The sequence below is a fragment of the Scyliorhinus torazame genome, chromosome 5 (genome assembly GCF_047496885.1).
Source record: "Scyliorhinus torazame isolate Kashiwa2021f chromosome 5, sScyTor2.1, whole genome shotgun sequence".
NCBI classification, from domain to species: Eukaryota; Metazoa; Chordata; class Chondrichthyes; order Carcharhiniformes; family Scyliorhinidae; genus Scyliorhinus; species Scyliorhinus torazame.
In genome coordinates, this window is record NC_092711.1 from 159,835,048 (window position 1) to 159,858,743 (window position 23,696).

At 49.9% G+C, this 23,696-nt stretch overlaps 1 protein-coding gene and 3 non-coding genes across 4 annotated transcripts; 1 reads left to right on the forward strand and 3 right to left on the reverse strand.

Moving 5' to 3' along the window:
- Nucleotides 1-2,334: 2,334 nt before the first annotated feature.
- On the reverse strand, nucleotides 2,335-2,406 carry trnae-cuc (transfer RNA glutamic acid (anticodon CUC)). The gene has a single exon. It is a non-coding gene; the product is annotated as a tRNA-Glu (tRNA).
- Nucleotides 2,407-6,790: 4,384 nt separating this feature from the next.
- On the reverse strand, nucleotides 6,791-6,862 carry trnae-uuc (transfer RNA glutamic acid (anticodon UUC)). Its single transcript has one exon. It is a non-coding gene; the product is annotated as a tRNA-Glu (tRNA).
- Nucleotides 6,863-8,010: 1,148 nt separating this feature from the next.
- On the reverse strand, nucleotides 8,011-8,082 carry trnae-cuc (transfer RNA glutamic acid (anticodon CUC)). Its single transcript has one exon. It is a non-coding gene; the product is annotated as a tRNA-Glu (tRNA).
- Nucleotides 8,083-21,015: 12,933 nt separating this feature from the next.
- LOC140422192 (uncharacterized) lies at nucleotides 21,016-23,491 on the forward strand. Its single transcript, XM_072507213.1, has 2 exons — nucleotides 21,016-21,191; nucleotides 22,226-23,491. The coding sequence occupies exon 2, from the start codon at nucleotides 22,584-22,586 to the stop codon at nucleotides 23,412-23,414; it is 831 nt and encodes a 276-aa protein (XP_072363314.1). The 5' UTR covers nucleotides 21,016-21,191; nucleotides 22,226-22,583; the 3' UTR covers nucleotides 23,415-23,491.
- The last annotated feature ends 205 nt before the right edge of the window (nucleotides 23,492-23,696 follow it).

Below are 23,696 nucleotides of genomic sequence, written 5' to 3' on the forward strand. Positions count from 1 at the left end.
GTCCGATGTTGTCCTGTTCACCTCCGGCGCCTGATACAATAGCCTAACCCAGTCGATGAACCCCGCCCCGAACCCTAACCATCCTAGTACCTTCCAGAGATAATCCCACTCGACCCGGTCAAAAGCCTTTTCAGCATCCATGGCTACCACTATCTCTACCTCCCTACTCTCCGGGGGCATCATAATCATGTTGAGCAGCTTTCTTATGTTGGCCACCAGCTGCCTCCCCTTTACAAACCCGGTTTGGTCCTCCACAGTTACATCCGGTACACAGTCCTGAACTCTGGTCACCAAAAATTTGGCCAGTAGCTTGGTGTCTACGTTTATCAAAGAGATCGGCCTGTATGACCCACAGGCCTCCGTGTCCTTATCCCGTTTCAGAATGAGCGAGATGGTGGCCTGCGACATCGCCGGGGGTAAACTCCTTCTGTCTGTTGCCTTGTTAAAGACCCTGACCAGCACCAGCCCCACTATCCTGGCAAATTTTTTGTAAAACCCTACCGGATACCCGCCCGGCCCCGGGGCTTTACCCAACTGCATGACCTTCTGGCCCCCCAATACCTCTTCGATCCAGACCAGGGCCCCCAGTCCATCCACCAACGTCTCCCCACTCTTGGGAAGGTCAGTCCATCCAGGAATCGCCTCATCCCCCCAGTCCCCCAGGTGGTTCCGAAGTGTACAGCTTCCTACAAAAGTCCTTAAAGACCTTGTTCAGCCCTGCTGGAACACCCACTAGATTACCTTCCCCATCCACTACCCTCCCTATTTCCCTAGCCGCTTCCCTCTTCCTCAGTTGCTGTGCAAGCATTCTACTGGGCTTCTCCCCATACTCATAAATCGCACCTTTTACCTTTCTAAGCTGCTCTACAGCCTTGCTTGTAGTCAGCACCCCAAATTCGGCCTGCAGACTCTGTCGTTTCCTGAGTAACTCTGGCCTCAGGGATTCCGTGTAACTCCTGTCCGTCCGTAGAATTTCCTTAATGAGTCGGTCCGTCTCTGCCCTATCAGTCCTGTCCCTGTACGCTCGGGTTGAAACCAGCTCCCCTCTCACCACTGCCTTCAGTGCCTCCCAGAGCACCGCTGCCGAGACTTCTCCAGTATTGTTCACCTGCAGGTAATTCTGCATGCATTTCCTCAGCTTCGCACACACCGCCTCGTCCGCAAATAGTCCAACTTCCAGCCTCCATGGTGGGCGCTGAAAGCCGTCCTTACAAAACTGCTGGTCTACCCAGTGCGGAGCATGGTCCGATCTGGCAATTGCCGAATATTCTGCCCCACCATTCCGGCCAGCAGGTCCCTACTCACAACAATGTAGTCAATTCGGGAGTACACCTTGTGGACGAGAACTCCCTCGCCGTCGGCCGGCTAAATCTCCACGTATCTGCTCACCCCATTTCCTTTGAGCTTCTTCTGTTGTATTCAGCTCCTGTGACCTCAATGGACTGAATAATTTCAGTGAGAAGTTTTCTTGTCATCACGCTGGAGATTTGCACCGAGATCGGGGAGATATTTCTGTCTGAGTGAGCAATAAAATCTGGCCCAATACCACACAGATCTGCGCTTGCGTCAACATATCTCTCACTTGCAGCCAATTTCTTCCTCCCTTTGTATTTGTTCCCGACCTGATGCACTTGTGACTTTTTCAGCTCTGATGTGAAACAACAAAGTCACTGAACTGATTCTGGCAGAGCTCTTTTCACACACCACCTCATCTGCAAATAGTCCAACTTCCAGCCTCCATGGTGGGTGCCGAAAGCTGTCCTTACAAAACTGCTGGTCTACCCAGTGCGGAGCATGGTCCGATCTGGCAATTGCCGAATATTCTGCCCCCACCATTCCGGCCAGCAGGTCCCTACTCACAACAAAGTAGTCAATTCAGGAGTACACCTTGTGGACGTGGGAGTAGTACGAGAACTCCCTCGCCGTCGGCCGGCTAAATCTCCACGTATCTGCTCCCCCCATTTCCTTTGAGCTTCTTTAGGTATATTCAGCTACTGTGACCTCCAATGGACTGAATACTTTCAGTTAGAAGTTTTCTTGTCATCACGCTGGAGATTTGCACCGAGATCGGGGAGATATTTCTGTCTGTGAGAGCAATAAATTCTGGCCCGATACCACCCAGATTTGAGCTTGCATCAGGATCTCTCTCACTTGCAGCCAATCACTGACCGTTTCTTCCTGCCTCTGTATTTGTTCCTGACCTGATGCACTTGTGACTTTTTCAGCTCTGATGTGAAACAACAAATGTCACTGAACTGATTCTGGCACAGCTCTTTTCTGTGAAACTGCGATTCAGCTTCATTGAACATTCTGCTGGACAACAATAATTCATCATTCCCTGACCGGGAATCGAACCCGGGCCGCGGCGGTGAGAGCACCAAATCCTAACCACTAAACCACCAGGGAAACAAACGAGGAAGGTTTTAACCCGGGTTGACAGTATATCACTCACCTTTTATTTTGGTTTCCGAGTTTTCATTAGAAGTATACAAAATTACATGTTTAAAATGAACACAAGTGACACCTTCAGCCAATAACAACATCGATTGTTGTTCGCTGTAACATGAAATCGACAGTGAGGTGAAATAGTCCCAAAAGCTGCTCATGTGTAACTTCCAATTTCCTAAACCCACCAACTTGATCACTGTGGCTGCTGTGAAACTTACAACGCAACATCCGGCGGACATTCATCAGTAATTTCAAATAACTCATTTCAATCTACCAACTTTGATAGTTAATCTTTTTCGCAATTACGTTGTGATCAATAATTGAATAGTTTCCAATTTTTGTTGATCTTTTTCTGAAGTGAAACTACCACGTTTGCTGAACATACACAAACTCCCCTGTTTCATACTGGGCAGAAACAGTAATTTTGTAATTATGAGGCAAAGCTTTCTGGTTCCTATTTGTTGTTAATCATTAACACAACACGTCATCTCACAGCCTTGTGACATTTACACTTCCACAGGTTTGGAATGTGTTTCTCTCTTCCCCGGCTCCACAGTGGGTGAGAGAGGGACAAGCAGCAGGATTTTACCCGAACTCTCCATTCACCCGCTGCCATACAGTACAAAAAAAAGAAGTCAAGACACAAATTACAAATTAAACATAGTGCAAACCATGGCTCTGTTCACGCACGGACCTGCCTCACTCTCCCCCGAATCTACCCTAGCCCCGCCCACCCCTACCCCCTGCTGACGCTTAGTCATCTCCGAAGAAGTCAATAAATGGCTGCCACCTTCGGGCGAACCTCTCAAGGCGAACGTGACTTTCTCTAGGCCAAGAAAGCTCGCCATGTCCGATAGCCATACCTCAGCCCTCGGTGGTTTTTGGTCCCTCCATGCTAACAGTATTCGTCGCCGGGCGACCAGGGAAGCAAAGGCCAGAACGTCGGCCTCCCTCTCTTCCTGGACTCCCGGGTCCTCCGAAACCCCAAAGATTGCCACCTCCGGGCTCATTACCACCCCAGTTTTCAATACCCGGGACATGACATCTGCGAATCCCTGCCAGTACCGCCCCCCCCCCCCCCCGAGTTTCGGGCACGACCAGGACATGTGTACATGGTTAACCGGCCCTCCGGCACATCTAGCACACTTGTCCTCCAGCCCGAAGAGTTTGCTCATCCGGGCCACCGTCATGTGGGCCCGGTGCACAACCTTAAACTGGATCAGGCTGAGCCTGGCGCATGTTGCGGTCATGTTTACTCTGCTCAGGGCTTCTGCCCAGACACCGTCCTCCATCTCCCCACCCCGAGCTCCTCTTCCCACTTAAGCTTCAGGTCCTTGATCTGCATATCCTCAGCTCTCATTAGTTCCTTGTAGACGTCTGAGACTCTACCCTCTCCCACCTCTCCCCTAGAAACTACCCTGTCCTGCCTCCCCTTCGGCGGGAGGTGTGGGTAGGACGGCACCAGTCTGCTTACAAAATCCCTCAACTACAAGTATCTAAAGTCGTTCCCTCTCGCCAGCCCAAACTTCTCCCCCAGCGCCCTCATGCTTAGAAAGCTCCCTTCCAGGAACAGATCCCCCATCCTCACAATCCCCACCCTCCACAGTCGATACCTCTCGTCCATTCCTCGGGGCAAATCGGTGGTTGCTGCACATTGGGGTCCACACCGATGCTCTTATCTCCCCTACATGCCTCCTCCACTGGCCCCAGATCCGAAGAACCGCCACCACTATCGGGCTGGTGGAGTACCGTGCCGGCGGAAGCTGCAGAGGCGCCGTGACCCGGGCTGCTAAGCTAGTGCTCCTGCATGAAGCAGCCTCCATCCACTCCCAAACCGACCCCACACCCGCCATCCATTTCCCTATCATCGCTATGTTGGTCGCCCAGTAATAGTTGCTGAAGTTCGGCAATGCCAGCCCCCTTTCTCCTCTGTTCCTTTCAAGCATCACCCTCTTCACCCACGGGACTTCCCTGCCCATACAAATCCCAGAATAATTTTATTCAGCCTCTTAAAGAAGGACTGTGGGATAAAGATGGGGAGACATTAAAAAACAAACAAGAACCGCTGGAGAATTGTCATCTTAACAGTCTGCACCCTCCCCGCCAATGACAGCGGGAGTGCATCCCACCTCCGGACCTCTTCCCTCACTCGTTCGACCAGTCGGGACAGGTTGAGCTTATGCAACCTGCCCCAGTCCCGTGCCATCAGAATCCCCAAATATCAGAAACTCTCCCCCACTAGCTTGAACGGCAACCCCTTCAGCCTACTCTCCTGCCCCCTCACCTGAATTACAAACAACTCGCTTTTAGCCATGTTCAGTTTGTATTCGAAGAACCGGCTAAATTCCCTCAGGGTTGCCATAATACCGTCCATCCCCACCATTGGGTCTGATACATATAACAGCAGATCATCCGCATATAACGAGACTCTATGTTCCACTCCCCCCCCCCCTCCCCCCCGGACCAGCCTTTTCCAGCCCCTAGAAGTTCTCAGTGCAATTGCCAGCGGCTCTATGGCCAGCACAAACAGTAGTGGGGAGAGAGGTAGCCCTGTCTTGTCCCACGGTGCAGTCTAAAGTAGTCCGATGTTGTCCTGTTTGCCTCCGGGGCCTGATACAATAGCCTAACACAGTCGATGAACCCCACCCCAAACCGTTCTAGTACCTCCCACAGATAATCCCACTCGACCCGGTCAAAAGCCTTTTCAGCATCCATGGCTACCACTATCTCTACCTCCCTACTCTCCGGGGGCATCATAATCATGTTGAGCAGCCTTCTTATGTTGGCCACCAGCTTCCTCCCCTTTACAAACCCGGTTTGGTCCTCCACAATTACATCCGGTACACAGTCCTGAACTCTGGTCGCCAAAAATTTGGCCAGTAGCTTGGTGTCTACGTTTATCAAAGAGATCGGCCTGTATGACCCACAGGCCTCCGTGTCCTTATCCCGTTTCAGAATGAGCGAGATGGTGGCCTGCGACATCGCCAGGGGGTAAACTCCCTCTGTCTGTTGCCTTGTTAAAGACCCTGACCAGCACCAGCCCCACTATCCCGGCAAATTTTTTGTAAAACCCTACCGGATACCCGCCCAGCCCCGGGGCTTTACCTGACTGCATGACCTTCTGGCCCCCAATACCTCTTCAATCCTGACCAGGGCCCCCAGTCCGTCCACCAACGTCTCCCCACTCTTGGGAAGGTCAGTCCATCCAGGAATCGCCTCATCCCCCCAGTCCCCCAGGTGGTTCCGAAGTGTACAGCTTCCTACAAAAGTCCTTAAAGACCTTGTTCATCCCTGCTGGAATACCCACTAGATTACCTTCCCCATCCACTACCCTCCCTATTTCTCTAGCCGCTTCCCTCTTCCTCAGTTGCTGTGCAAGCATTCTACTGGGCTTCTCCCCATGCTCATAAATTGCACCTTTTACCTTTCTAAGCTGCTCTACAGCCTTGCTTGTAGTCAGCACCCCAAATTCGGCCTGCAGCCTCTGTCGTTTCCTGAGTAACTCTGGCCTCAGGGATTCCGTGTAACTCCTGTCCGTCCGTAGAATTTCCTTAATGAGTCGGTCCGTCTCTGCCCTATCAGTCCTGTCCCTGTACGCTCGGGTTGAAACCAGCTCCCCTCTCACCACTGCCTTCAGTGCCTCCCAGAGCACCGCTGCCGAGACTTCTCCAGTATTGTTCACCTGCAGGTAATTCTGCATGCATTTCCTCAGCTTCGCACATACCGCCTTGTCCGCAAATAGTCCAACTTCCAGCCTCCATGGTGGGCGCTGAAAGCCGTCCTTACAAAACTGCTGGTCTACCCAGTGCGGAGCATGGTCCGATCTGGCAATTGCCGAATATTCTGCCCCACCATTCCGGCCAGCAGGTCCCTACTCACAACAATGTAGTCAATTCGGGAGTACACCTTGTGGACGTGGGAGTAGTACGAGAACTCCCTCGCCGTCGGCCGGCTAAATCTCCACGTATCTGCTCACCCCATTTCCTTGAAGCTTCTTTAGCTGTATTCAGCTCCTGTGACCTCAATGGACTGAATAATTTCAGTTAGAAGTTTTCTTGTCATCACGTTGGAGATTTGCACCGAGATCGAGGAGATATTTCTGTCTGAGTGAGCAATAAAATCTGGCCCAATACCACACAGATCTGCGCTTGCGTCAACATATCTCTCACTTGCAGCAAATTTCTTCCTCCCTTTGTATTTGTTCCCGACCTGATGCACTTGTGACTTTTTCAGCTCTGATGTGAAACAACAAATGTCACTGAACTGATTCTGGCAGAGCTGTTTTCTGTAAAACTGCGATTCAGCTTCATTGAACATTCTGCTGGACAACAATGATTCATTATTCCCTGACCGGGAATCGAACCCGGGCCACGGCGGTGAAAGCGCCGAATCCTAACCACTAGACCACCAGGGAAACTGACAAACCGTGTTTTAACCCGGGTTGACAGTATATCATTCGCCTTTCATTTTGATTTCCGAGTTTTAATTAGAAATATACAAAATTACATGTTTGAAATGAACACCAGTGACATCTTCAGCCAATCACAACACCGATTGTTGTTCGCTGTAACATGAAATCGACAGTGAGGTGAAATAGCCCCAAAAGGTGCTCATGTGTAACTTCCAATTTCCAAAACCCAATGTATCAATGTGGCTGCTGTGAAACTTATCCGGCGGACATTCATTCGTAATTCCAAATAACTCATTTCAATTTTTGAAAACATTGATAGTTAATCCTTTTCGCAATTAAGTTTTGATCAAAATTCGAATAGTTTCCAATTTTTGTTGATCTTTTTCTGAAGTGAAACTATCACGTTTGCTGAACAGACACAAACTCCCCTGTTTCAGACAGGGCACGAACATTAAAACCTACTCATCTGTAATTATGAGGCAAAGTTTCCTTGCTTCGATTTGTTGTTAAACATTAACACAACACGTCATCTCACAGCCTTGTGACATTTACACTTTTGGAATGTGTTTCTCTCTTCCCCGGCTCCACAGTGGGTGAGAGAGGGACAAGCAGCAGGATTTTACCCTAATTCTCCATTCACCCGCTGCCAGCAGAACGCGGGGACTTCAATCAGCGGCTAACTGCCCATCCCGGGGGCACTCCAACCAGGAGCAAAGCTCCCAATACACCGAGCACAGGCTCAGAAACATGCAGGTAGATTATACCCCGCTCACTTAACCTCCACAGTGAGTGGAACCTCCTTTGAGCTTCTTTCGGTGTATTGAGCTCCTGTGACCTCAATGGACTGAATACTGAAGTCTTGTCATCACGTTGGAGATTTGCTCCCAGATCGGGTAGATATTTGTGCCTGTGTGAACAATTAAATCTGGCCCAATACCACGCAGATTTTCACTTGCATCAACATCTCTCGCACTTTGCAGCCAACCACTGTCCGTTTCGTCCTGCCTCTGGATTTGTTCTCGATGACTTGAGACTTTTTCAGCTCTGATGTGAAACGACAAATGTCACTGAACTGATTCTGGCAGAGCTCTTTTCTGTGAAACTGCGATTCAGCTTCGTTGAACGGTTTGGTGGACAACAATAAAGCATCATTCCCTGACCGGGAATCGAACCCGGGCCGCGGCGGTGAGAGGGCCGAATCCTAACCACTAGACCACCAGGAAAACTGACAAGGAAAGCTTGAACCCGGGTTAACAGTACATCACTCACCTTTCATTTTGATTTCCGTGTTTTGATTAGAAGTATACAAAATTACATGTTTGGAATGAACACAAGTGACATTTTCAGCCAATCGCAACACCGATTGTTGTTCGCTGTAACATGAAATCGACAGTGAGGAGAAATAGTCCCAAAAGCTGTTCAATTGCCCTTAGGGTCCAAAAAGGTTAGGTGGGGTTACTGGGTTAAGGGAATAGGGTGAAGGTGTGGACTTAAGTAGGGTGCTCTTTCCAAGGGTCGGTGCAGACTCGATGGGCCGAATAGCCTCCTTCTGCACTGTAAATTCTATGATTCTATGTGCAACTTCCAATTTCCAAAGCCCATCTGATGCACGATCAATGACCACTAAAGCGAGGTTGTAGTCCAACTGAAGGCTAATAAGCTAGATGTTTCCCTCAGCAGCTCAGGTACAGAATGAAGGCTGCTGGGGCGACACGGGTTCTTGTACACCGCCTAGCAGGGCGGAGCATCCTAACCAATAGGAAGCATACAGTTTCCACCAATGGTGCTTTAGCCTATTAGGTACCGTAATATCTATAATACCACATTCACCCCTTGTTAAAAAAGAGTCCAGCGGGGGTAGTGGCCTGAAACTACAAACTATGGCAACGTGGTATAATTAGTTATGAAGGTATCGTAATACCTCCGTACAGTGTTTAGTAACTATTTACAATTCTGATAGCTATGTACATTTGATGGTTTATATTTACAGGTTACAATTAAAATGAAGCAATCAGTCGATCGGGGGCCTTGGTCGTCCTCTGTGATCGTCGGAGCTTCGGTGGTGACTCCGGTGGAGGCTCGGGCGTCTGTGACTCCGGGAACGTGGCTTCGATCTCCATGGCAGCTTCGGCACCCCTAGACGGAGCTGGTGGGGAAAACAGTTGTCCTGGGAAGTGAGTGCCTGCGGGGGGGGCATCGGTGGGTAGGGGGGCTTAGACGGGGTGGGGGGAAGGACCGATCCTCCTGTAAGGTGCTGCGGTGGAGTGGAGGGTGGGACAGGTGGCTGGGATGTGCATGGGGTTCCGGCAGGCGCCAGGTCCCGTAGGGAGACCATATCTTGTTGGCCATCGGGGTACGCCACGTAGGCGTACTGGGAGTTAGCAAGGAGCAGATGGACCCTCTCGACCAACGGGTCCGACTTGTGCGCCCGCACGTGTTTTCGGATCAGGTTGGGTCCGGGTGCTGCCAGCCAGGTCGGGAGCGAGGTCCCAAAGGAGGAGTTCCTAGGGAAGACCAGGAGACGTTCGTAGGGTGTCTGATTGGTGGTCGTACAAAGCAGTGACCGGATGGAGTGGAGGGCATCCGGGAGGACTTCTTACCAGTGGGAGACTGGGAGGTTCCTGGACTATAGGGCTTCCAGGACGGTCTTCCAGACCATTCCGTTCTCCCTCTCTACCTGTCTGTTACCTCGGGGGTTGTAACTGGTCGTCCTGCTCGAGGCGATGCCCTTGCTGAGCAGGAATTGATGCAGTTCGTCGCTCATAAAGGAGGACCCCCTATCACTGTGTATGTAAGCGGGGAACCCGAACAGTGCCAAGATGCTATGGAGGGCCTTGATGACGGTGGTTGTGGTCATGTCGGGGCAGGGGATGGCGAATGGGAACCGGGAGTACTCGTCAATCACATTCAGGAAGTACGTGTTGCAGTCGGTTTGGCGGAGGGGGCCTTTGAAGTCCATGCTGAGGCGTTCAAAGGGACGGGAAGCCTTTATCAGGTGCGCTTTCTCTGGTCGGTAGAAGTGCGGTTTGCACTCCGTGCAGATTTGGCAGTCCCTAGTGGCTGTCCTGACCTCCTCGATGGAGTCGGGCAGGTTGCGGGTCTTGACAAAATGGAAAAAGCGAGTGACCCCCCAGGTGGCAGAGGTCCTCGTGGAGGGCTCGGAGGTGGTCCACTTGTGCGGTGGCACATGTGCCGTGGGACAGGGCGTCAGGAAGCTCGTTTAGCTTCCCAGGAAGATACAAGATCTCGTAGTTGTAGGTGGAGAGTTTGATCCTCCACCGCAAGATCTTATCGTTTTTTATCTTGCCCCGCTGTGCATTATCAAACATAGTACGAAGTCTTACAACACCAGGTTAAAGTCCAACAGGTTTGTTTCGATGTCACTAGCTTTCGGAGCGCTGCTCCTTCCTCAGGTGAATGAAGAGATCTGTTCCAGAAACACATATATAGACAAATTCAAAGATGCCAAACAATGCTAGGAATGCGAGCATTAGCAGGTGATTAAATATTTACAGATCCAGAGATGGGGTAACCCCAGGTTAAAGAGGTGTGAATTGTCTCAAGCCAGGACAGTTGGTAGGATTTCGCAGGCCAGATGGTGGGGGATGAATGTAATGTGACATGAATCCCAGGTCCCGGTTGAGGCCGCACTCATGTGTGCGGAACTTGGCTATAAGTTTCTGCTCGGCGATTCTGCGTTGTCGCGGGTCCTGAAGGCCGCCTTGGAGAACGCTTACCCAGAGATCAGAGGCTGAATGCCCTTGACTGCTGAAGTGTTCCCCGACTGGAAGGGAACATTCCTGCCTGGTGATTGTTGCGTGATGTCCGTTCATTCGTTGTCGCAACGTCTGCATGGTCTCGCCAATGTACCACGCTTCGGGACATCCTTTCCTGCAGCGTATGAGGTAGACAACGTTGGCCGAGTCGCACGAGTATGTACCGCGTACCTGGTGGGTGGTGTTCTCACGTGTAATAGTGGTATCCATGTCGATGATCTGGGATATGGCACTCGACTCATCGATCGACAGTTCCAACGCGCCACAGTGAAAAACCGGACCGACCTCCTCAGAAGACAAACATGGGACACAACCGACAGAATACCCTTCGTCGTCCAGTACTTCCCCGGAGCGGAGAAACAACGTCATCTTCTTCACAGCCTTCAAAACGTCATTGATGACGATGAACATCTTGCCAAGGTAATCCCCACACCCCCACTACTTGCCTTCAAACAACCGCGCAACCTCAAACGAACCATTGTTTGCAGCAAACTACCCAGTCTTCAGAACAGCGACCACGACACCACACAACCCTGTCATGGTAATCTCTGCAAGACGTGCCAGATCATCGACATGGATACCACTATTACACGTGAGAACACCACCCACCAGGTACGCGGTACATACTCGTGCGACTCGGCCAACGTTGTCTACCTCATACGCTGCAGGAAAGGATGTCCCGAAGCGTGGTACATTGGCGAGACCATGCAGACGCTGCGACAACGAATGAACGGACATCGCGCAACAATCACCAGGCAGGAATGTTCCCTTCCAGTCGGGGAACACTTCAGCAGTCAAGGGCATTCAGCCTCTGATCTCCGGGTAAGCGTTCTCCAAGGCGGCCTTCAGGACCCGCGACAACGCAGAATCGCCGAGCAGAAACTTATAGCCAAGTTCCGCACACATGAGTGCGGCCTCAACCGGGACCTGGGATTCATGTCACATTACATTCATCCCCCACCATCTGGCCTGCGAAATCCTACCAACTGTCCTGGCTTGAGACAATTCACACCTCTTTAACCTGGGGTTACCCCATCTCTGGATCTGTAAATATTTAATCACCTGCTAATGCTCGCATTCCTAGCATTGTTTGGCATCTTTGAATTTGTCTATATATGTGTTTCTGGAACAGATCTCTTCATTCACCTGAGGAAGGAGCAGCGCTCCGAAAGCTAGTGACATCGAAACAAACCTGTTGGATCCTGGTGTTGTAAGACTTCGTACTCTGCTCACCCCAGTCCAACGCCGGCATCTCCACATCATTATCAAACATGAAAGCAACCGACCGTTGGTCCGTGAGGAGAGTGAATCTCTTGCCAGCCAGGTAATGCCTCCAATGTCGCACAGCTTCTATTATGGCCTGGGCCACCTTTTCGACTGAGGAGTGGCAGATTTCAGAAGCATAGAGCGTACGAGAGAAGAAGGGCACGGGTCTGCCCGCTTGGTTGAGGGTGGCCGCCGAGCTACATCAGACGCGTCGCTCTCGACCTGGAAGGGGAGAAACTTGTCGATGGCGTGCATCGTGGCCTTTGCAATGTCTGCTTTGATGCAGCTGAAGGCCTGGCGGGCCTCTATCGACTGCGTAAAAGCTGTGGATTGGATCATGGGACGGGCCCAGTCCGCGTAGTTGGGGACCCACTGGGCGTAGTAGCTAAAAAAACCAAGGTAACGTTTCAGGGCCTTGGAGCAGTGAGGGAGGGGGAGCTGGTGGTAGGTGAACTTGAGATCCACCATGGAGAAGACCTTGTAATGCGCGATCCTGTTTACCAGGTTGGATATGCGGGGGAGAGGGTACGCGTCCAGCTGCGTAAACCTGTTGATGGTCTGACTGTAGTCGATGACCATCCTATGCTTCTCCCGGTCTTTACCACCACTACTTGAGCTCTCCAGGGGCTGTTACTGGATTCAATGACCCCTTCCCTCAGTAGCCTTTGGACCTCTGACCTAATAAAGACCCGGTTCAGGGCACTGTAGCGTCTGCTCCTGGTGGCGACGGGTTTGCAATCCGGGGTGAGATTCGCAAACAGGGAAGGCGGGCCGACCTTAAGGGTTGCAAGGTCGCAGACAGTAAGGGGGGGTATAGGGCCGCCGAATTTGAAGGTCAGACTTTGAAGGTTACACTGGAAGTCTAAACCCAGTAATGTAGCCGCGCAGAGGTGGGGAAGGACGTAGAGACGGAAATTTTTGAACTCCCTTCCCTGGACTGTGAGGTTTGCTACACAAAACCCCTTTATCTCCACTGACTGTGAATCGGAAACCAGGGAGATTTTTTGATTAACGGGGTGAATGAGGAGAGAACAGCACCTTACCGTGTCAGGGTGTATGAAGCTCTCCGTGCCCCCAGAGTCGATTAGGCAGGACGTCTCGTGCCCGTTGATGAATACGGTCGTCGTAGCAGTTGAGAATGTTCGAGGCCGAGACTGATCCAGAGTCACCGAGGCTAATCGCAGCAGTTGAGAGTTCTCTTCGAGCAGTGAGTGGTCAGCCGAGCTGGGGTCCTGGGGGTTCATTCAAGATGGCGGCTCACATTGGTCGCACATGGCTGGGGGTGCGCAAAATGGCAGTGCCCATCCCTCCAACGTGGCGTCCGCGGAACAAGATGGCGGAGCCTGGGGTCCGCACGTGGCCCTGGAATATGAAGATGGCGGCGACCGCTGGCCGCATGGGGCCCGTGGAGAAATTTGTGGTTGCGGTCCGCATTCACCGCCGGAGACCACGGCAACCGCACGGGCCTGACATAACCCCACAAAATGGCCCTTTTTGCCGCATCCCTTGTAGGTGGATGCGCGGGCTGGGCAGCGCTGGCGGGGGTGCTTGGCCTGCCCGCAAAAGTAGCAGCGGGGCCCCTCGGGGTTGCCAGGCTGCCTTGCAGCGCAGGACTGTGGGGGAATGGGGGTAGTCTCGGGGTCGGCCGCGGAGGGGTTCCACGCTGCCCATGGGGCTGACGCGTGGTCGGGAATGTAAGCGCGGGCATTCCTGGAGGCCACGTCCAGCGAGCCTGCAAGGGCCCATGCCTCGCTGAGACCCAGGGTGTCCTTTTCTAACAGACGCTGGCGGATTTGTGAAGATAGCATACCTGCCACGAAAGCGTCCCGGACCAAGAGTTCTGTGTGTTCGCTCGCCAAAACCAGTGGGCAGCTGCAGCTTCTTCCCAACACCAGGAGTGCACGGTAGAATTCCTCCAGCGATTCCCCAGGTGTTTGTCGCCTTGTTGCAAGCAGGTGCCAGCATTAGACCTGGTTCACTGGGCAAACATAATGTCCTTTTAGCAGTTCTATTGCTGCATCAAAGTCTTCTGCTTCCTCGATGAGGGTGTAAATCTCCGAGCTCACCCTTGAGTGCAGGACGTGCAGTTTCTGCTCTCCCGTTCATGCGTTTTTGGCCCTCCCGAGATACCCTTTAAAGCACGCCAGCCAGTGCTTAAAGATTGCCGCTGAGTTCGCCGCATGGGGGCTAAGTCGCAGACACTCCGGCTTGATTCGGAGCTCCTTCCTTTCTTCTTAAAAAAACGAGCTTATTAAATAGATGCATGATCAATGACCACTAAAGCGAGGTTGTAGTCCAACTGAAGGCTTTAATAAGCTAGATGTTTCCCCCAGCAGCTCAAGTACAGAATGAAGGCTGCTGGGGCGGCACAAGTTCGTATACCCCGCCTAGCAGGGCGGAGCTTTCATACATTCTAACCAATAGAAAGCATACAGTTTCCACCAATGGTGCTTTAGCCTATCGGGTACCGTAATACCTATAATACCACACCCTCAACCTTGTCTCTGCGGTTCCTGTGAAACTTTACAACACATCATCCGGTGGACATTCATTCGTAAATTCAAATCATTCATTTCAATTTTTGAAAACATTGATCGTTAATCTTTTTCGCAATTAAGTTTTGTTCAAAATTTGAATAGGTTCCAAATTTTGTTGATCTTTTTCTGAAGTGAAACTATCACGTTTGCAGAACATACACAAACTCCCCTGTTTCATACTGGGCAGAAACAATAAAACTTACTCATCTGTAATTGTGAGGCAAAGCTTCATGGTTCCGATTAGTTGTTGAACATTAACACAATACACCATCTCACAGCCATGTGACATTTACACTTCCACAAGTTTTGAATGAGATTATTTCTTCCCCGGCTCCACAGTGGGTGAGAGAGGGACAAGCAGCAGGATTTAACCCAACTCTCCATTCACCCGCTGCCAGCAGAACGCGGGGACTGCAGCTTCAATCAGCGGGTTACTGCCCATCCCGGGGACACTCCAACCAGGAGCAAACCTCCCAATACATCGAGCACAGGTTCAGAAACATGCAGGAAGATTATACCCCGCTCACTTAACCTCCGAGCAGCATTTACACAATGTCTCAGTAAGTGGCATTTGAGCTTCTTTAGGTGTATTCACATCCCGTGACCTCAATGGACTGAATACATTCAGTGAGAAGTTTTCATAGAATTTACAGTGCAGAAGGAGGCTATTCGGCCCATCGAGTCTGCACCGGCTCTTGGAAAGAGCACCCTACCCAAGGTCCACATTTCCAACATATCCCCATAACCCAGTAACCCCACCCAACACTAAGGGCAATTTTGGACACTAAGGGCAATTTATCATGGCTATCCACAATGCTACCGTGCATTGTGGATAGCATTTCTTGTCATCACATTGGAGATTTGCACCCAGATCTGGGAGATATTTGTGTCTGTGTGAGCAATCAAATCTGGCACAATACCACCCAGATTTGCGATTGCGTCAACCTCTCTCTCTCTTGCAGCCAATCACTGTCCGTTTCTTCCTGCCTCTGGATTAGTTCTCGATCTGCTGCACTGATGACATTTTCAACATAGAACATTACAGCGCAGTACAGGCCCTTCGACCCTCAATGTTGCGCCGACCTGTGAAACCACTCTAAAGCCAATCTACACTATTCCCTTATCGTCCATATGCCTATCCAATGACCATTTGAATGCCCTTAGTGTTGGCGAGTCCACTACTGTTGCAGGCAGGGCATTCCATGCCCTTACGACTCTCTGAGTAAAGAACCTACCTCTGACATCTGTCTTATATCTATCTCCCCTCAATTTAAAGCTATGTCCCCTTGTGCTAGACATCACCATCCAAGGAAAAAGGCTCTCACTGTCCACCCTATCCAATCCTCTGATCATCTTGTATGCCTCAATTAAGTCACCTCTTAACCTTCTTCTCTCTAACAAAAATAGCCTCAGGTCCCTCAGCCTTTCCTCATAAGATCTTCCCTCCATACCAGGCAACATTCTGGTAAATCTCCTCTGCACCCTTTCCAATGCTTTCACATCGTTCCTATAATGCGGCGACCAAAATTGCACGCAATACTCCAAATGCGGCCGCCCCAAAGTTTTGTACAGCTGCAACATGACCTCATGGCTCCATCCCTCGATCCCTCGACTAATAAAAGCTAACTTACCGTATGCTTTCTTAACAACCCTCTCAACCTGGGTGGCAACTTTCAGGGATCTATGTACATGGACACCGAGATCTCTCTGCTCATCCACACTGCCAAGAATCTTACCATTAACCCAGTACTCTGTCTTCCTGTTATTCCTTCCAAAATGAATCACCTCACACTTTTCTGCATTAAACTCCATTTCCCAGCACTGCAGCTTATCTATGTCCCTCTGTAACTTGTAACAACCTTCCGCACTGTCCACAACTTCACCGACTTTAGTGTCATCTGTAAACTTACTCACCCATCCTTCTACGCCCTCCTCCAGGTCATTTATAAAAATGACAAACAGCAGTGGCCCCAAAACAGATCCTTGTGGTACACAACTAATAACTGGACCCCGGGCTGAACATTTCCCATCAACCACCACCCTTTGTCTTCTTCCAGCTAGCCAATTTCTGATCCAAACTGCTAAATCACCCTGAATCCCATGCCTCCGTATTTTCTGATGTAGCCTACCGTGGGGAACCTTATCAAATGCTTTACTGAAATCCATATACACCACATCAACTGCTTTACCCTCATCCACCTGTTTGGTCACCTTTTCAAAGAACTCAATAAGGGTTGTGAGGCACAACCTACCCTTCACAAAACGTGTTGACTATCTCTAATCAAATTATTCCTTTAAAGATGATTATACATCCTATCTCTTATAAACCTTTCCAAGATTTTGCCCACAACAGAAATAAGGCTCACTGGGCTATAGTTACCGAGGTTGTCTCTACTCCCCTTCTTGAACAAGGGGACAACATTTGCTATCCTCCAGTCTTCTGGCACTATTCCTGTAGACAAAGATGACTTAATGATCAAAGCCAAAGGCTCAGCAGTGTCCTCCCTAGCTTCCCAGGGAATCCGAGGATAAATCCCATTCGGCCCAGGGGACTTATCTATTTTCACTCTTTCCAGAATTGCTAACACCTCCTCCTTATGAACCTCAAGCCCTTCTAGTCTAGTAGCCTGAATCTCAGTATTCTCCACGACAACATTGTCTTTTTCCTGTGTAAATACTGACGAAAAATATTCATTTAGCACCTCTCCTATCTCCTCGGACTCCAAGAACAACTTCCCACTACTGTCCTTGACTGGCCCTACTCTTACCCTAGTCATTCGTTTAGTCCTGACATATCTATAGAAAGCTTTAGGGTTATCCTTGATCCTACCTGCCAAAGACTTCTCATGTCCCCTCCTGGCTCTTCTTAGTTCTCTCTTTAGGTCCTTCCTAGCTAACGTGTAACTCTCGAGCGCCCTAAATGAACGTTCATGTCTCATCTTTACATAAGCCTCCTTCTTCCTCTTGACAAGTGTTTTGACTGCTTTAGTAAACCACGGTTCCCTTGCTCGACCACTCCCTCCCTGCCTGACAGGTACATACTTATCAAGGACATGCAGTAGCTGTTCCTTGAACAAGTTCCACATTTCCATTGCGCACTCCGGCCAACCAACTGCACATCTTTGTACTGTGGGAGGAAACCAGAGCACCTGGAGGAAACCCACACAGACACGAGTAGAACATACAAACTCCGCTCAGACAATGACCAAGGCCTGCATTCAACCCAGGTCCCTGGGGCTGTGAGACAGCAGAGCTAACCACTGTGCCACCATGCTGCCCCTCGACTCTTCTCAGCAGCTTGAAAATGGTGCAGGATTCAAATTAAACTATAGGTTGTAAAGGGAACTGGCCAGATTCTGAAAAAGAAAATAAATTTGAAGAATGATGAAAAGCTTGTTCCAAGAGTAAGAATGGGAACAATGAATGAAATGGCCTCTTTCTGTGCTCTCCGAATTTCGTTTACATTTAAAGCAAGTGGTAAATAGCTGGAACCCCTCCTTACAAGGGGAGTAGAAGCAGAGATGATGGAATGTTTCCCATCATGGACGGGCATTTGAGGGAAATAAACCCATAGGGTTACAGGTCTAGAATGGGGCAATGGTTTGATCTACAGAGAGCCGCAATGGACTCAATGGGCCGAATGGCCCCATTTCTGACCCTAATTCCTGTCTGATCCAAAGAGAGAAATTTCAGCTGCTCCAATCTCTCTAAATAACTGAAGTCCCTCATCCCTGGTGCCATTTTCGTAAATCTCCTCTGTACGCTCTCTGAGAACTTCACATCTTTCCTAAAGTGTGGAGTCCATATATAAGGTTCCAATCTAGAGGGATAGAATTGAAAATCAGGGAGGTTATGTTCAACTTGTTTAGAACCAGGGTTAGACTACACTGGGAGTCTGTCAACATTTGTGACCTCCATTTAGAAAAAGGAAATAGAGGCACTGGAGAAGGTGCAACAAAGATTCACAAGAATAATACCGGAACTGAGAGTATTTCGTCCTCAGGAAAGACTGGGGCTGCTTTTCTCGAGAAAAGAGAAGACTGAAGGGTGACCTGATGGAAATCTTTAAGATTATAAAGGGGTTCAATAATCCAATAGGGATGTCATGAGAAACCTCTTTACCCAGCAAGTGGTGAGAATGTGGAACTCGCTACCACAGTGAGTGGTTGAGGTGAACAGCATGAATACATTGAAGAGAAGGCTAGATACATAGATGACGGAGAAAGGAATAGAAGGATATGCTGATTGGGGAAGATGAAGAGTGGTGGATATAGGCTCATGTGGAGCATTAATACTGTCAGAAACAAATTGAGTCGACTGGCCTGATCCTGTGCTGTAGACTCAATGGAACAGAGACAAATGTATTTATTTTAGATCTATCTGCAGTGTGGGAAAATACGAATTATTACCCAGGACAAAATAAATGTCCTTCATCAGATTTTGTGGATCATTTCAGGCTCAAAGAGCATCAGCCCACTGGGAGCAAAGTCATGAGACCGGCCAATCTAGCAGAAAGAAACCGTCCAACCCTCCCACTTCACCAAGTGCCAGAATGAACATGGTTCAATCCTGGATGTGGTTAACAGCAACAATAACAGCAGAATCCAATCCGATAATCACTTATGAACTCGCTGGTGTCTCCACAGGTGGACTGAGTCACTGAAGCCCTTCCCAGACTCTGAATCTCTCCCCAGTGTGTTCACAGGCAGGATGACCTTCTAAACCACTTGGCACCATGAGAACAGGTGAAAGGCCTCTCCCCAGTTTGAATGTACTGGTAGATCATGAGGGGCAGCACGGTAGCATTGTGGATAGCACAATTGCTTCACAGCTCCAGGGTCCCAGGTTCGATTCCCGGCTTGGGTCACTGTCTGTGCGGAGTCTGCACATCCTCCCCGTGTGTGCGTGGGTTTCCTCCGGGTGCTCCGGTTTCCTCCCACAGCCCAAAGATGTGCGGGTTAGGTGGATTGGCCATGCTAAATTGCCCATAGTGTCCAAAATTGCCCTTAGTGTTGGGTGGGGTTACTGGGTTATGGGGATAGGGTGGAGGTGTTGACCTTGGGTAGGGTGCTCTTTCCAAGAGCCGGTGCAGACTCGATGGGCTGAATGGCCTCCTTCCGCACTGTAAATTCTATGATAATCTATGATGAGATGCGTAGATTTTTAAAGACGCCACCACAACCAGAGCATTTAAAAGGTTTGTCATTGGTGTCACTGCGCTGGTGTCTTAGCAAGTTGAATGGCTGAGTGAATCCCTTCCCACACTCATTACATATGAACCGTCTCTCCCCAGTGTGAACCCGCTGGTGTGTTAGCAGGGCTGATGACATTCAGAACCTCTTTGGACAGTGAAAGCAGCTGAACGGCCTCTTCTCAGTGTGGATGTACTGGTGGACCATCGGGCCTGCAGTGCGTTGAAAGTTACTCCCACAATCAGAGCATTTAAAGGGTTTCTTGTTGGTGTGTCTGCCCCGGTGTCTCAGCAGCTCAATGACTGAGTGAATCATGTTCCACACAGAGAGCAGGTGAACAGTCTTTCCCCAGAGTGAACTGGCTGGTGTCTCAGCAGGTTGGATAACTGAGTGGATCCCTGCCCACACTCAGCGCAGGTGAACAGCTTCACCCCCGTATGACCTCTCTGGTGTTTCCAAAGGGCTGATAAATCACTGAATACCTTCCCGCACTCAGAATAGGTAAAAGGCCTCTCTCTGGTATGAACTCCTTGGTAGTTTTGCAAGATGGATAACTAAGTGAATCCCTTCCTGCACACAGAACAGGTAAATGGGTATCTCGCCTGTGTGACTACAATGATCAATGTCCAGCTCACACGGACATCAGAATCCCTTCCCTCAGTCCCCACAGTGGCAGGGTTTCTCCAGACAATCAGAGTGAATGGTGTTGGGGGGGGGGGAAAGACGCTGGTTGATTGTTCCTCTTCCCCAATTGAATCAGTAGAATCGAGGGGCGGGGCTGCAGGACGGCTGGTCCTCCAGGCAATAAGAGTGAATGGGGGATAGGGGGGAGGACGGTGGGCTCTCCAGCCATTCAGAATGAATGAAGAGCGGGGCTGCAGCACGCGTGATCTTCCAGCCAATCAGAGTGAATGAGGGGCGGGGCTTAATCCTATGTTTCCCCTCCCCATCATCCACTCGCTCAACCAACATGGCGATCGTTAACCTGGGCTTGGTGCCAGGAGGACAAGCCTCGCAGCTGCGAACCAAGGAGCTGACAATTATTAATAAGGTCTCGCGGATCCACAACGTGTGTCCAAAGCCTCCCATCCACATCCTAATGTTCCCACGGATTCTCTGGGACGAACAGGGCCACAAATCCCAATGCGCCTGCTCCAAACAACCATTACCGCCTGCGTGCTCGTGTCCAAGCCCAGAAGTGGTGATGCGCATGTCATAGGAGAGGAGCAGCTGCGCATGTGCAGGGTGGCCCTCCACAACCATCAACCAATGGTAAGAGTGGGAGGACCGGAAGGATTATTCGCCTTCATCCAATCAGAGCTCCCCATTGCCTCCATGCGGAAGTTGGACAAGAAGCTTGTTCACCCCATTCCTGTCCACCAAAGCTTCTGCGCTCCGAATGAAGATTGAACTTTACACAGACTAAAACCTCCACCTGTCTCCAACATCTGTGAGTTTTCTCCTCCTTTCCATTTCTCTTATCATTCTGACCTTCAATTGGTGACTTGCAGCAACTGAAGGGAAAGGAAGTGAATCCAGGAAGAGTGCAGACTCTGGAAAGGTAGGCCCAGGTCTCTCTCCTAAAGATTGACACATGTATTTGTCTGGCGAAAAGGGTGAGCTCTTTCCTAATGTTCAAAATTAAAGGGTTCGTTGCCAGGAGATGGCTGACATTTAAGGGGATAGTAAAGTGATATAGGGCAGAGATATGTCAAGTGTAGATTGGTGCAGATTAGATACATTTGTTTTCCAATGAAGGGGCAATTTAGTGTGGCCAATCCAACTACACTGCACATCTTTGGGTTCTGGAGGTGAGACCCACGCAGGCACAGGGAGAATGTGAGAACTCCACGCAGACAAGGGAACGGGATCGAACCCAGGTCTCCGGTGCCAAAAAGCAGTAGTGCTAACCACTGCACCACTGTTCTGCCCAGATATGTTTTTTATGGTTAATAATAATAATATTTATTGACACAAGTAGGCTTAAATTTATACTGCAATGAAGTTACTGTGAAAAGCCCCTAGTCGCCACATTCCGGCGCCTATTCGGCTACACAGAGGGAGAATTCAGAATATCCAATTCACCTGACAGCACGTCTTTCGAGACTTGTAGGAGGAAACCGGAGCACCCAGAGGAAACCCATGCAGACACAGGGAGAACGTGCAGACTCCACACCGACAGTGACCCAAGCTGGGAATCGACCTGGGATTCTGGAGTAGTGAAGCAACAGTGCTACCCACTGTGCTACCATGTGGGAAAATGTGCTGAGGTAGATCGAACAATTATCTCATTAAATGGTTCAGCAGGATCGATGGGCCGAAAGGCTGACTCCCTCTCCCATTTGTTATGGTCTCTGTGCCCAGGACAGGAAGCAGTGAGCATGGATCTGTCAATCACCCTGAATCAGCACTTTCAGGAGAATTGGGAGGGTGAATATTAGAAAGAGCAGAGTGAGAATGGAGAAAGAGTGTGGGATGGAGATTTACAGCTTTTGGAGAAAAGAGAGGAAATAATATTGCATAGAAACTAGAATTGTCTGTTCTGAATTTCTATCGTATACTGACTGTGATGTCTTTTGTAAATTGTTTTTACAGGACATTAGAAGAGGAGGAATTACAGATATAAGTCTCAAACGTCACATCTCGATCTGACAGAGTCACTTCAATCATCGGTACCTTCATATCATCGGCCTTTAAATCTAGAAGGAGAAATGTTTGCCTGATCTGTCAGCTACAAAATATTTCAAATATCAGTGTGACAGGAAAAGCACCGAGACACACACACCCGAGTGAGAGTGTTCCAGAGCACTGACTGTGGAAAGAGCTTTAACCACTTCCACAGCCTGAAAAACATCACACCATTCACAGCGGGGAGAGACCGTACACGTGTTCTGTGTGTGGACGAGGCTTCAACCAATTGTCTGACCTGGAGAGACATCAGGACACCAAAAACATGGAGAAACTATGGAAATGTGGGGACTGTGGGAAGGGACACAGAGCCCCATCTGAGCTGGAAGCTCATCGACGTATTCACACAGGGGAAAAGCCATTCACTTGCTCTAAGTGTGGGAAGGGATTCAGTCGTTCATTCAATCTGCTGATACATCAGCGCGTTCACACTGGGGAGACGCCATTTATTTGCTCTCAGTGTGGGAAGGGATTCAGACATTCATCCACCCTACAGAGACATCAGCGAGTTCACACTGGGGAGAGGCCGTTCACCTGCTCTCAGTGTGGGAAGGGATTCCCTCAGTTTTCCCACCTGCGGACACACCAGCGAGTTCACACTGGGGAGAAGCCGTTCATCTGCTCTCAGTGTGGGAAGGGATTCAGTCGTTCATCCACCCTGACGACACACCAGCTAGTTCACACTGGGGAGAGGCCATTCACTTGCTCTCAGTGTGGGAAGGGATGCAGTGATTCCTCCACCCTACAGAGACATCAGCAAATTCATATCAGGGAGAAGTCTTTCACCTGTTCACAATGTGGGAAGGGATTCACTAGGTTACATATCCTGCAGGCACACCAGCGAGTTCACTCTGGGGAAAAGCCATTCACCTGCTCTCAATGTGGGAAGGGATTCAGTCGTTCATTCAATCTGTTGACGCATCAGCGAGTTCATACTGAGGAGAGGCCATTCACTTGCTCTCAGTGTGGGAAAGGATTCAGACATTCATCCACCCTTCATAGACATCAGCGAGTTCACACTGGGGAGAAACCATTCACCTGCTCTCGGTGTGGGAAGGGATTCACTCAATTATCCAGCCTGCAGACACACCAGTGAGTTCACACTGGGGAGAGGCCATTCATCTGCTCACAGTGTGGGAAGGGTTTCACTCAATTATCCACCCTGCAGAGACATCGGCAAGTTCACACTGGGGAGAAGCCGTTCATCTGTTCTCAGTGTGGGAAGGGATTCATTCAATTATCTGCCCTACGTACGCACCAGCGAGTTCACACTGGGGAGAGGCCATTCAATTGCTCTCAGTGTGGGAAAGGATTTTGCGATTCATCGCATCTGCAGAGACACTAACAAGTTGACAAGTGATTACAGGAGTTGGATTCT